The 12,455-nt window shown below is 45.0% G+C and overlaps 2 protein-coding genes across 2 annotated transcripts in view; both read left to right on the forward strand.

Annotated features, from left to right (window-relative positions):
• PITPNM1 (phosphatidylinositol transfer protein membrane associated 1) overlaps nucleotides 1-1,430 on the forward strand; it is a 32,357-nt gene extending 30,927 nt beyond the window's left edge. The window contains exons 21-23 of the mRNA XM_056851794.1: nucleotides 528-711; nucleotides 869-997; nucleotides 1,159-1,430. Of these exons, the coding sequence (XP_056707772.1) occupies nucleotides 528-711; nucleotides 869-997; nucleotides 1,159-1,413 (568 nt within the window). The 3' untranslated portion in view covers nucleotides 1,414-1,430. The remainder of the gene's footprint in view (nucleotides 1-527; nucleotides 712-868; nucleotides 998-1,158) is intronic.
• The window catches only part of CDK2AP2 (cyclin dependent kinase 2 associated protein 2), a 207,992-nt gene that overhangs the window by 49,767 nt on the left and 145,770 nt on the right, over nucleotides 1-12,455 (forward strand). The gene's annotated exons all lie outside the window — the stretch shown is intronic.

Raw genomic sequence — 12,455 nt, forward strand, 5'->3', positions numbered from 1 at the left:
GAATTGGGACCATTCCAACAATACGTATATGTACAGAATTCCTCTTTCTCCTCTTACTCTTTAGACTGCCTCCTTTCATTACAAAAGGAACACTTATTCTTACAAAACACCATTAACATGTGCTGCTGGCCAGTGACTTGGATTTTTAATAGGATTCGTTCAAATTTGTCAGGGTACATCTGTCAGTGACCATTAACCACATAAACTAAATAGAAACCTCAGTGTTCAGAAGTGATGTGCCCACTGAGTCAGATGCTGGGCACAAGAGCTGGTACCACCTTTGATGCCTTCCTTGTGAGCTTCTCAGGGATGCCTGTGCATCCATGGATGGGCATTGAATTATGGGCAAGATGGCCCTCATGGTCTGATCTAGCAAGGCAGTTCTCACTGATTTATTTTGATTTGACTTGTAAGAAAAAAATCAGTATCCAGTAATGTTCTGGGTTACCTCCCTTTGTCAACATCTTTCCCAGCCCAGCGGTCTAGCAAATCCAGATCCATAAATCTTCTCTTCCTTCATTTGTTAGGCACTGGCAGGACTCTGGTTACATGATCATCTACGTGACTGGACGTCCAGACATGCAGAAACATCGTGTGGTGGCCTGGCTTACTCAACACAACTTCCCCCATGGCGTTGTCTCTTTCTGTGATGGCCTCACCCATGATCCCCTGCGCCAGAAAGCTGTTTTTCTGCAGGGCCTGCAGCAGGAGGTACATGGCAGTTCTCCTGCAGCCACCCACCTGATTTGTTTGGGATCTAATCTAGCACAGTTGGGAGTGGTGCATGTGAGAGAAGCTGAAACAGCAGTGTGGGAAAGAGGGAAGTACAAGAGGAAACATCACACACATTTTTGTCCTTTTGTCACAGGCAGAGGTCAACATCATGGCTGGTTACGGATCCACCAAGGATATCTCTGTCTACAGCTCCTTAGGGCTTCCTCCCTCTCAAATCTACATTGTGGGCAGGGCTGTGAAAAAACTGCAAAGCCAGTGCCAGGTACAAGAGTCATCTTTACTAGGGGACACCAGCTCAGGTTCAGGCATGTCTTGGTGGGCCGGGGATTCTACTGCTGTGTCAGCCATGTGGTGGCTCATCAAGGGGTGGAGTAGAGCAAGTGTAGAGCAAAATTCAGCTGCTTCTGATCTCTCTTCCCGCAGTTCCTTTCAGACGGCTACGTTGCACACCTCGCTCAGCTGGAAGCTGCCTCCCTTGCCCATTCGCCAAAGGGAACCACAAGGCCCACCCTGGGCAAAGGCAGTTATGGCTGCCCTGCTCCTGTCGACTTCCTGCGCAAGCAGAGCCAGCTGTTGCGCTCGCGGGGGCAGAGCCAGGTGGAACGAGAGGGGTCAGGGGGTGCCCAGCCCCGAGCCAAGACACGCAGCGTCAGCCTCAAGCTGGATAGTGAGGAGTAAGCCAACGTGGGGAAAGTCCTTGCATTGCCTGAGTTACCGCGGCTGGGGCCAAGGGTGGGTCTGTGAGACGAAGGAGCCAAGAACACCAGGCGCAGAGGAAGAGGAAGAAAGAAGGCACTCTGCCTGGCAGAGGCTGCAAGCTGGCATCCAGTGCCATTTGGACACGGAGAAACTTCTGCGTAACCCCGAGGTTCCTTCTGTCATATCCAGTCCAACTTCATGCTGTTCTGTTTGTGGTCCCCTTTGACCCAAAGCTCAGCCAGCATCCCTCCACTCACTTCTGGGGAGTGGAGCAGGGGACCTTGCCATAAACTGTGTTAACTTTGTTTGTGAATTGACTGTTTGCACTCTCCCTTTTCTGGTTTTTGAGGGCTGGACGTGTATATATATGTATATATATATTCTAATCTCCCAACCTTATGCCAAGTGAGCCAGCAGTGGGTCGAGCCCCCACTCCCGTCTTTTCCAGGTCTTCCTATTTCTGTCTGTGGCTTAAGTACGGGAGGGCGGGGGTTATGGAAATGAAACCGGCAGGGGTTTTGTCCCTTTTCCTGCCTCCAGCCCCTCGTGCCGTCCTCAGCCTATTCTTGCCTGTGCCCTGGTCTTTGGGTGTCTGCATGATACTGCCCTGCTGTATGTGTATTGTGTCTGGTGTGAGAGCACAGGGTCTTCGGGACCAACGAGGAATTTCTACTCCCTTCAGAAGTGGAAGCAGCTCAGCTGAGGGCTTAATATTTATTTTGATTTGTCAGAATTGCTGGAAAGGGAGGGGGGAGTAGAATCCTGTTTTGGAGGATTTGCAAGGGTTTTGCATTACCTTTGAACGTGTTATAAAACCAGGGGGAGGAAATAAAATGGTTTTAAGTAGTGAATATGTGTGTCTAAGAGCAGCAATCAAGAAGAGGCGGACAAATCTTCTCATTCTAGTACCCGTTTTAGATGTTAACAGCTGCTGCACATTTCTAGAAAAGATTAGAGCAGACCTACAGGGATCCTCCACATGGCCGGTGGGCTGTGGAAAGGGGCATGGGCTGGAGATGGTCACGACCAACTGGGCCAAGTTTCTTTTGCTGGCGAAAGCAGCCATTCATCAGCTCCTCCTTCCCTGCTAGTGGCTGGAAGCATCAGTGCCCGTGCCTCAGGGCTTTGGCTCAAACCTGGCTGGGGGTTGTGTCCCAAGCAAAGTAATTGTTTGGTCTGTGGTCACCAGAGTCATGGATATGGGGGCAGTGATTTCATAAGCCTACCAACAGTGGCATGTGCGCAGCAGGCTCCTCTTTCAGAAGGCTGTATTTTTTCTCAGCAGCAGCAAAGCAAACCATGAGCTACATACCCCTGCCTCACGAAGGCAGCTCTCCAGCAAAGTTCAAACCCCACCTTAGCTTACACCATCCACATCTCTGAGCAGACATGGAGGGGGGGGGCAGCAAATACAAGGGGGAGGGCAAAGCTGCTTTTCCCACACACCATGGTCAGGAGCAGAAAAGGGCCAGCATGTGTCTAGCAGTCACAAAGCTTCCATCACACATTTGACACAAAATCCTCCTTTGGTCCACCAACAAACACAAGGGCTTTGTAATGTATAGTTGGTCTATTAATTCAATGAGTGGCTCTCTCCACCCTTACTGTGTGTGGATAGTAGTTTGAAAGGGCATTCCCCGCCTATAGTGTGTGGTTCACTCCTACAAACTGCAGCTTGTGAACAGGCCTTTGTATCCTTTCAATAACCTGCACAATCACTTTGCCTGGAAAGGATAACAGCACAAAAGAAATGTGTGTATATATCAGGGGAATTGGAGCATCTTTCAAGCCATTTTCAATTCTCTTAAAAATTCTCTCAATGAGAATGAGGCGAAGGAACTCAGAAACTTAAGTTGTAGAAACAGAGGGAAAACATGGAGGTACAAAAAAAAACACCCTGACTTGGATGGCCCAGGCTAGCCTGATCTTGTCAGATCTCAGAAGCTAAGCAGGGTCAGCCCTGGTTAGTATTTGGATGGGAGACAGCCAAGGAATACCAGGGTTGCTATACAGAGGAAGGCACTGGCAAACCACCTCTGTTAGTCTCTTGCCATGAAAACCCCAAAAGGGGTCGCCATAAGTCGGCTGCGACTTGACTTCACTTTACACACACACACAAACTAAAGAATTGGAGGAAAAGAAAAAAGAAACAACAGAAGCAAGAATGAGCCTGGGAAAACCAAGTTGGCTAAGAGTAGTATAGACATAAACATACATCTGCCAATCCAATGCCCATCTTATAGACTTAAGGACAGGTTCTGAGTCACTGGGGAGTGAAATTAAGATCATGCTTGAATTAGGAGTGATTCAACACTCCACGATTTCCTGGGCATCCCCATTGGTTCTGGTAGCTGAGCCTGATAATTCAATTAGGTTCTGCGTAGACTATTGGAAAGTTAATGCAATCACCAGACCAGGTGCTTATCCTATGCTGAGGAGGGACACTTTGCTGCACATGTTGGGGTCAGCTAAGTACCCACTGTAGATTTTTGTAAGAAATTGTAGCAAATGACTACGGAGGAAGAGGCTGACAACTCCTTTCAGCCCACCTGATCGTCTTTATGAATCTCCTGTACTCCTGTTTGGACTCACAAACTTACAAGCATTTTTTCAAAGGCTGGTGATCAATTTCTTGAATGGGAGGGGAGTAGTTTACATTGATGATATGACCCAAGGCTTTTAACTGAGTCAGCAAGGGTCAGTTGAACTCCATCAGAAGCAGGGAGGACAATGTCCTCTAAGACCTCCTCCTTCCCAACCAGCATTACCTCTTTTCAGGGTTTAGTTTCAATTTGTTCATTTTCAACCAGTTAACCACAGTAGCCAGGCAGCAGATCAGGACCTCTACGAGAAGATTTGGATAAGGATATATACAGCTGAGTATCATCAGAACATTGATGACAACCAACCCCAAAGCTACAATTGTTTTGTTCTAAGGGCTTTACATAGAGGTTGAAAGAATGGGGGGGTAGAATGGCACCCTGTGGAACCCCACAATGACAACTGGTTTCCAATAGCAACCAAGTCCAATCCATGAGGAATGATTTGAACAAGTTTAATGCACACCCCCTGATACCTACTTAAGCCTCCAGGTGCCTCAACAAGATGGCATGATCTACTGTATCAAAGGCTGCAGATAAACCCAATAAGAGCAACCGAAAGGCTTGGCCTTTGTCTACACTCAGACAGAGATTAACTAAAGCTAGCCGAGCTCTCTCTGTCCCATAGCCTGGCCTGAAGCCAGACTGAAAAGGTTCTAGGGCAGATGAGATATCCAAGAAGACTAGGAGTTGGTCTGCTACCACTCTCTCAATCACTTTGCTTAGAAAAGGAAGATTAGAGGATGGGCAATAATTGTCCACATCGTTTTTTATGCAGGGATGGTTTTCTAAGTAGCAGACAAATAACCACCTCTTTGACTGGCCAAAGGAAGGTGCCATGAATTAGTGACTGATGTCTAATAGATGCTAAGGGTTTGTTGATGTGGCCTTTACATGATTTTAGCAGCCACGATGGGCAAGGATACGAGGTACAAGTAGTGGCCTTCACAGATCCCAGGATCTTGTCCACGTCCATCACGGAAACTGAGTCAAAATGATCCATAAATAGCCCAGGCCTTTCTTCTGGTGAACCTATGTTATAACTGACATCTAAATCAGAGCGTAGTCTCAATATTTTATCAGCAAAAAAAATGGCAAAAGTATCACAGCTAATTGTCTGTTCCTGGGACATTAGAGATTCAGATTTAGGTATCAGCACTTGCTGAGCAACTTGGAACAACTAGGATGAATGTGAATTAGCTGATGCTAAAATAGTAGAGAAATAACCTTTCTTTGCTGTCCTCACCGCCACTTCATAGGTCTTACAATGAGCTCTACAGCAAGATCTGTTAGATTCAATAAGAGTTCAACCAGCACCATTCTAGACATCTCCCAGTCCCAAGCCCTTTTCAGATCACCCAGCTCTGGTAAACCTGGGGGAGGGGTTTCATCTCAGGGGTGGAAGACTTTGGGGAGGGGCAACCTTGTTGATATCTTCAAGGAGCTACACATTCCATGTTCCCACTGCAGCCTCAGCAGAACACATGACTGGAATCCTAAAATCCCCGAGAGCATTTTGGAATCCAGTATAGGGATGCCAGCCTACAGGTGGGACTTGGGGATCCCCTGGAATCACAGCTGATCTCCAGACTACAGAGACTAGTTCCTCTGGAGAAAATGGATGCTTTGGAGGGTGGACTCTATGGCATTGTACTCTACTGAGGTTCCTGTCCTCCCCAGGCTCCATCCCCAAATCTCCAGGACTTTCCCAGCCTGCATCTGGCAACCCTACCCACACCATCCCCCACCAATTGCCAGGGGGGACCTAGCAACCCTAATCCAGTAGGATTCATGAGGCTCTGTGGGTGGACCATTTTAACTGGCCTCTCAAGTAGACGGGGCCACATTCACCTTGGTTTTAAGCAGGTATTGGTCAGACCATGGTTTAGGACGAATCTCCAGCCCTGAAATCAAACCAAATATAATCAGATCTAAGCAGGGTTGGCTGTGGTTAGTGTTTGGATGGGAGACCATGAGAGGGAGGGCATCTTGGCCATCTTCTGGTCACTAGGGGTGTGTGGGGGGGAGGTAGTTGTGAATTTCCTGCATTGTGCAGGGGGTTGGACTTGATGGCCCTGGTGGTCCCTTCCAACTTATGATTCTATAAACCACCAAGGAAGTCCAGGATGGCTAAACAGAGGCAGGCAATGGCAAATCACGTCTGTATGTCTCTTGCCTTGAAAACCCAATGGGGTTGCCATAAGTCAAATGTGATTTCACAGCAAAAAAAATAGTCTACAGGGTGTCACATTACTTTTGTTTTATAGGATTGCGCTGGCAGTGACAGATGCCCCATGTAATGTGTCATTTGACCCTGAGATACGGTAGGAAACAAATGAAAGCAAGAGCACAGATGGCTCCACTGATATTTTTCTCTGAAAAGGGAATTCTGAATTGTAGTGAAAAGAGTGCCCTGCAGACAGATGGATTTCTGTAGAATAATGGAATCTATGCATATGCCCCCCCTTTCATTAATAGCTGTGCAGAATCATTACTGGAACCTGAAGAAAACACAGGTCAAACTGCTCTGTGCAACTGAGGATGGACTCTCAGGTCACAGAACAATTTTGTTTTGCTAGGGGACTGAAATTACAGACACCCCCCCCTCCCAAAAGCAATCCTTTTAGTAGGGCAGACCATTGTTCATAATGTAGTCTGTGAGTTTCAGGTTTTACAGAACTCTTCCTTAGGCTGGATATTCAGAACAGAGATTGATAAAGATATTTCTGAGCTTTGACAAGCCTGTCTGCAGTTTCAGTCTTAAGATAGTAATGGGGGAACCACTTGCAGACTAATTAGGTTAGAACTGAACTCTCTAAAAGATATCAAGTTATTCAGAGTCTGGGAAGCAAATGGAGACTTTTCTTTGGGGAGGGGAAACAGTCATTCACTGAGTTGGTTTCTGGATCTATGCACAACTCACATGCAGCTGTCAAGGCAGAGAGTGGGGGCTACATTTGGCATTACGTGTGACATTTAGCCCACACTAAAGCATTCCATCACCACACTGAAACAGAATGAATACAAAATACAGTTCAAATCTGTTTGTAAGGTGAGGTTAGACAAAAGAGAGGGCATGGGCAAAATCCCACTGTTTGCTCACTAGGAGGGTTGAGAGCCACTGCTTGAGTTCACAAAGGAACATCTATGTCAACATTTCTTCAGGGGCTGAGGATTCAGGCCCAGCAGCAACAGATTCTGGTTGACTCTCTCTGTTGGCTTCAGCGGAACTGTGAATATCCCTTGAGACAGGAACAGGCTGTGAAAATAAGACAGAGCTGCTTTTGAGTGTTAGCTAATGGGATTTGTTCTCATACCCTTTCCCACATCTCCCTGCCCCCTTCCTTTGTGCCTGACTCAAAGACTATTTTAAAAGTTACACCCTCTGAAAAGTGCTTCTCACTGGCAGCACCCCACACCCCAGGTCTAACTTCAAAACGCTTCTTATCCAAAGCAGCAGCCAATTCACATGCAACTTCTCCATCCCTGGCCTGTGGTGGCAGTGTTATGGAGATGCTACATGCATGTGGGCTAATGCATGAGTTAAAAGATTTTTACATGGTACATTCACTGTGGGAAATAAACTTGCTTATGGGGAAGTGCATTCAGCAAGTCTGTTTGCAGGGGCAACTAAAATGTCTAAATTAGTGTTCCGTGTTGCCACTTCCTCTCACGACATCCAGCCGTTTCACTTACCCCACCTACACCACTATTTATTTTCCTGTTTTCCCCATCATTAACCACTGTCTGCCTCTCTCTGTTCTTTTCATTTCCGGGCAACCTCTGTTGTCTAAATATATATTCTTAACGAAATGTCTTATGTGCCACCAGCTGTACAAACAGGCAATGATAGTATTAGCAACAGTATTAGACCCCTGTTTCTGCCCTCCTCTGTTTATATTTCCCCATTCCCTACATTCTTGCTATTCCTCTCATTGGTCCTCATCCCCTCTTTCTCAAAATGGATATTAACAAAGTACCATTTCATCATCTGCTGTCTTGCGACAGGCGGCTTTGCACCCGAAAGCTGCCATAGAAATGCAAATGAAGAATCCAAGGGAGGTTAAAACCAGGACAATGCCCTGCATGCCTGTGCAATAGTGCTGAAAAACAGAGCAAGAGAGACTTTAGAGAGTTACATGGATATTTTGTTGGCCTCACCTCAAAGAAGCCAAATAACTGGTCCCTCTTAAGTGAAGTTCAGAATTGAATTCAAGGCTTGTTTACTTAGATTTCAAGGCTAGCGGGGGCTGAAGCACAGTCAGAGGTTGGGCGCATGTGGGACAGCTCCAGCAGAGTAGCTGTCAAAGAATCCCTGCAGAAACACACTGCAGTCACAAATGCCTCAGAAAACCAAAAAAACCCCAGGTAGTCACAGTAGTTCTCCCCAACAGAAATGTATGCTGTTTCTATGGTTCAATGTGTCCTGGCATCAATTTACCAGTCTTTCTTTCCCAAGGAACCTTGCGAACTGTAGTCATGATATCCATACCAAACAATAATTCCCAGGATTGTTTAGCCCAGGTCTAGTCATCATGGTTAAATTAATACCACCTGAAAATGACCTCAGAGGAACCCACCCCGTCCAAACTTTGTGCTACTGGAACTGTTCGGATAACATGTATTTGCACAATATATTCTATCGAAGATGGAGTTTCTTCTTGCAGAACTAGAATTTGGGATTTTGAATGCATAGTGTGTATGTCAGATCTGGCTAAAATATAATGGAAGCCCAGTGTTAGAATGGCCATGCGCATTCCCCAAACTTCAATCGGCTTTCCGAATCGGAGGTCCTGGAGTGGTAATCGTGGACCTGGAGGCAACAAGACTCTTATAACAGGAAGTACTCACCGAAATTGTATGGAGGCTTTTACAGTAAGCCTCAGTGGTAGAACATCTGATGTCCCGGAGATGAGGATCATATACTAAATCTATCAGGTAGAAAATGTTGACCACAGCCACCACAACCACACAGATAACACAGATGACAAGGCAGGTTTTCACCTGTAAGAGAAATGCTAATGGTGTCACTGCTGGAATTAGGATTATCACATTGTTGCTGGACCTCTCCCCCCTTCAGCCACTTGGGGCTACCCTTAAAGAGTGTTCAGAATCTGCAGCTAGTGCAGAATGCTGCAGTTAGACTGCTGATTGGGGCCAGCTATCGGGAGCTTGTGACCCCAATACTACAGCAATTACACTGGCTACCGATCCACTCCTGAGCCCAATGCAAGATGTTGGTTTTGACCTTTGAAGCCCTACATGGTTTGGGACCAGGGTATCGAAAGGACCATCTTCTCCCATATGTTTCTGCCTGGGAATTACGATTGCAGGAAGAGGCCCTCCTGATTGTTTCATCAAAGAAGCTTGTTTGGTGGGTCCACAAGAGAGGGCCTTTTCAGTGGCAGCCCCATAATTATGGAACAACCTCCCCAGGGAAGGGCACCCAGCCCCCTCACTTTCAATTTTTAGGAGGCCGTTGAAGATGGTTTTATTTAGGACAGCATTTGATTAAGTTACTAGCAGTCCTAAATGGTGGTTTTAGACGTTTTAATGTATTTTATGTATTCTATTTTTATGCATTTAGTCTATATTGTAAGCTGCCAATGTAAAGTCCTAATTACTTTTAGCAGTCAATCAAGTAATTCAAGACAGAGGTTAACAATTAAGCAGGTCTTTTATTGATCAATAAGAGAGCAGATATAGCACGTGGAAGAACTCTTTTCTCAAAGTGAGAGTGTAAAGTCAGAGCTCTTCGTAGAACAAAGGAAGACAACATGTTTTATAGGTCATTGACAGACAGCACTAATGATAATTACGTAGACTTTAGCCACTGATTACATGGAACGTATAAACAGATATTTACATATCCTATAGAAATCTTTGGAAGGCTTGACTATAGCTAATGATGAAGAAAAGAGAGTTAACATTCCATCATGACATTTCTTGCTCTTAAATCAAAGTTTCAGCCCCAATTAAGAAGCCTGCTTGTACCAAGCGAGAATGATCTCACATTCAGCTGACTGCAAACAGGTCATCCTGACCCAGGCTCCTCAGCATTAAATGTTACTTGACCAAAGAAAACAGGTTACCCATAATGCAAAGTGATTCTAGACTTGTGTATAATATATATATATATATATATATATATATATATATATATATATACACACACACACATACACACACATATACATACATATATATATATATACATATATATGTATATATATATATATATGTGTGTGTGTGTGTGTGTGTGTGTGTGTGTGTGTGTCTTATGCTATCTGAATATACATATGTGTGTAGAATATATGTGTCTGATGCTTAGGCTCTTATATCTGAGCATGGCATCTTATATTAACTTGTGAATGTGCATATATATATGAGAGAGTATATGCTTTTCCCATAAATGAAGTTAATACGGCATTTCACCTTGAGCACCGTAAGGAAGAAACACAGGTAATACATGTTTTAAATAAATAAACCATGCTAGGGTCTCCCCCTCTCACAGATGATAGAAGCTTGTGACAATGCTGCCCTGCCCAGGTAGCAAAGGATGAATGAGGCAACGCTGCCACACTGTGGTGATGGTCTGTTCCAGGGACTCGCCTAAACTTTGGTTCAAAGTATATCTACATCAATTCAAATTTCTAACGGCACCACTGACCCTGGCCTTAAGGCATGTTCTGTCACCATCTGGGGAAAAAAATAAGCTTTGACCATTATAAAGATCAACTACTGTTTGCCTTTCTGACTTCCCCAACATTAGGGTTACTATACCCCGCTTGTTCCTGTTGTCCATTCTGACTTGAGTCTTAGAGTCAAAGCCGATGAAACAGAGATTATAGATCTTCACTCACTTTCAAAAGCTAAATTACAGCTGGGCAGGGCCCACACAGTTTCACGAATACCTTGCCAGCTGTACGACATATCAGCTGGGTTTTTGACTCTTTGCCTGCAGGTATAAACACGAGCTTGGACCTTGACTCTTAGCTGGTGGCTTGCTACAATAGCCAGCCCAGTGAAGCAGGACTTGGCCAGGATAGGGTTGCCGGGTCCCTTTTCACCACTGGCAGGAGGTTTTTGGGGCAGAGCCTGAGGAGAGCGGGGTTTGGGTAGGGGAGGGGCTTCAATGCCATAGAGTCCAATCGCTGAGGCAGTAGGGTTGCCAGCCTCGATAGAGAGAAGTCCACCTGGAGAAAATGGCCACTTTAGCAATTGGACTCTATGGCATTGAAGTCCCTCCCCTCCCTAAATCACACCCTCCTCTGGCTCCGCCCCCAAAACCTCCTGCCGGTGGCCAAGCGGGACCTGGCAACGCTACGAAGCGGCCGTTTTCTCCAGGCGAACTGATCTCTTTCAGCTGGAGATCAGTTGTAATAGCAGGAGATCTCCAGCTAGTGCCTGGAGGTTAGTACAGGAGCGAAACACTACATAAACCAAGTGCAAATAGATTTATAAATAGCTACGTGCAATTACATACATTATGAGACATTATATACACAAAAAGACCAAGAAGTCATTCATAAATATTCATATGAATATGAATATGAATATTTATTAATGACTTCTTGTAGGTCTTTTTGTGTATATAATGTCTCATAATGTATGTAATTGCACGTAGCTGTCGCGAGAATTTTTTTGTATTGAACATTAGTTCATATTAAATATATTAGTTTATATTAAATGAGTTTGGGTTAAAAATAACCACACTTATATCTTAATATTATAACCTAGAGCCACACGAAGACCTGACTTTTTAGCTGACCCCAGTTTCCAATTAGGGCCTCTGATCTTAAAGGAAATTGCAGGCTAGGAGCTAGTTTACCCAAAAGAAAACACACCAGGATGCTTGTAATTGTTTAAGGAGAGGACGGACCTTTGGTCCGGCAGCAATCTATCTGCTAAATTGGGGGAACTTGTCACAAACAAACCAATTGTCAGAGACCCTGTTGAAAATAACATTCTGGGAACAGAAAGCTTCAAAGCAAAAACATGGCAAGCCTATCTCCGGGAAAACTTGAAAGGAGGGCTGTTGTAAAAATCCTTCTCCCACAGTTTTACCTATAAAAAAGCCTCCCAAAATCCTGGTATTTTGTCATTCTAGGGAAAGAGATCAGGCTTCCCAGTTGTTGCCATCTCTCTCTCTCTGGAAGCGACCCAGGGGCCTCTGTAATTGTTTGTCTGTCATTGTTTGTCTTGCATGTGTGTAGGTTTTGTTATATTCTGTCATTCATATATATATATATGCAGTTAAGTATTGCTTTTTCTCTTTGCTTTATATTTCCTTGTCAGTATAATAAAGCTGCATGATTTACTTTATCTGTTCTGTGTGCTGTGCAAGAGTGTTTCTCCAGATCTCTCTGGGTTGCTTTTTGGTAAGTGAAGCAGGCAGAGAACCATGCACAACGAACTAAG

The sequence above is a fragment of the Euleptes europaea genome, chromosome 6, assembly GCF_029931775.1.
Source record: "Euleptes europaea isolate rEulEur1 chromosome 6, rEulEur1.hap1, whole genome shotgun sequence".
Taxonomy (NCBI): Eukaryota; Metazoa; Chordata; class Lepidosauria; order Squamata; family Sphaerodactylidae; genus Euleptes; species Euleptes europaea.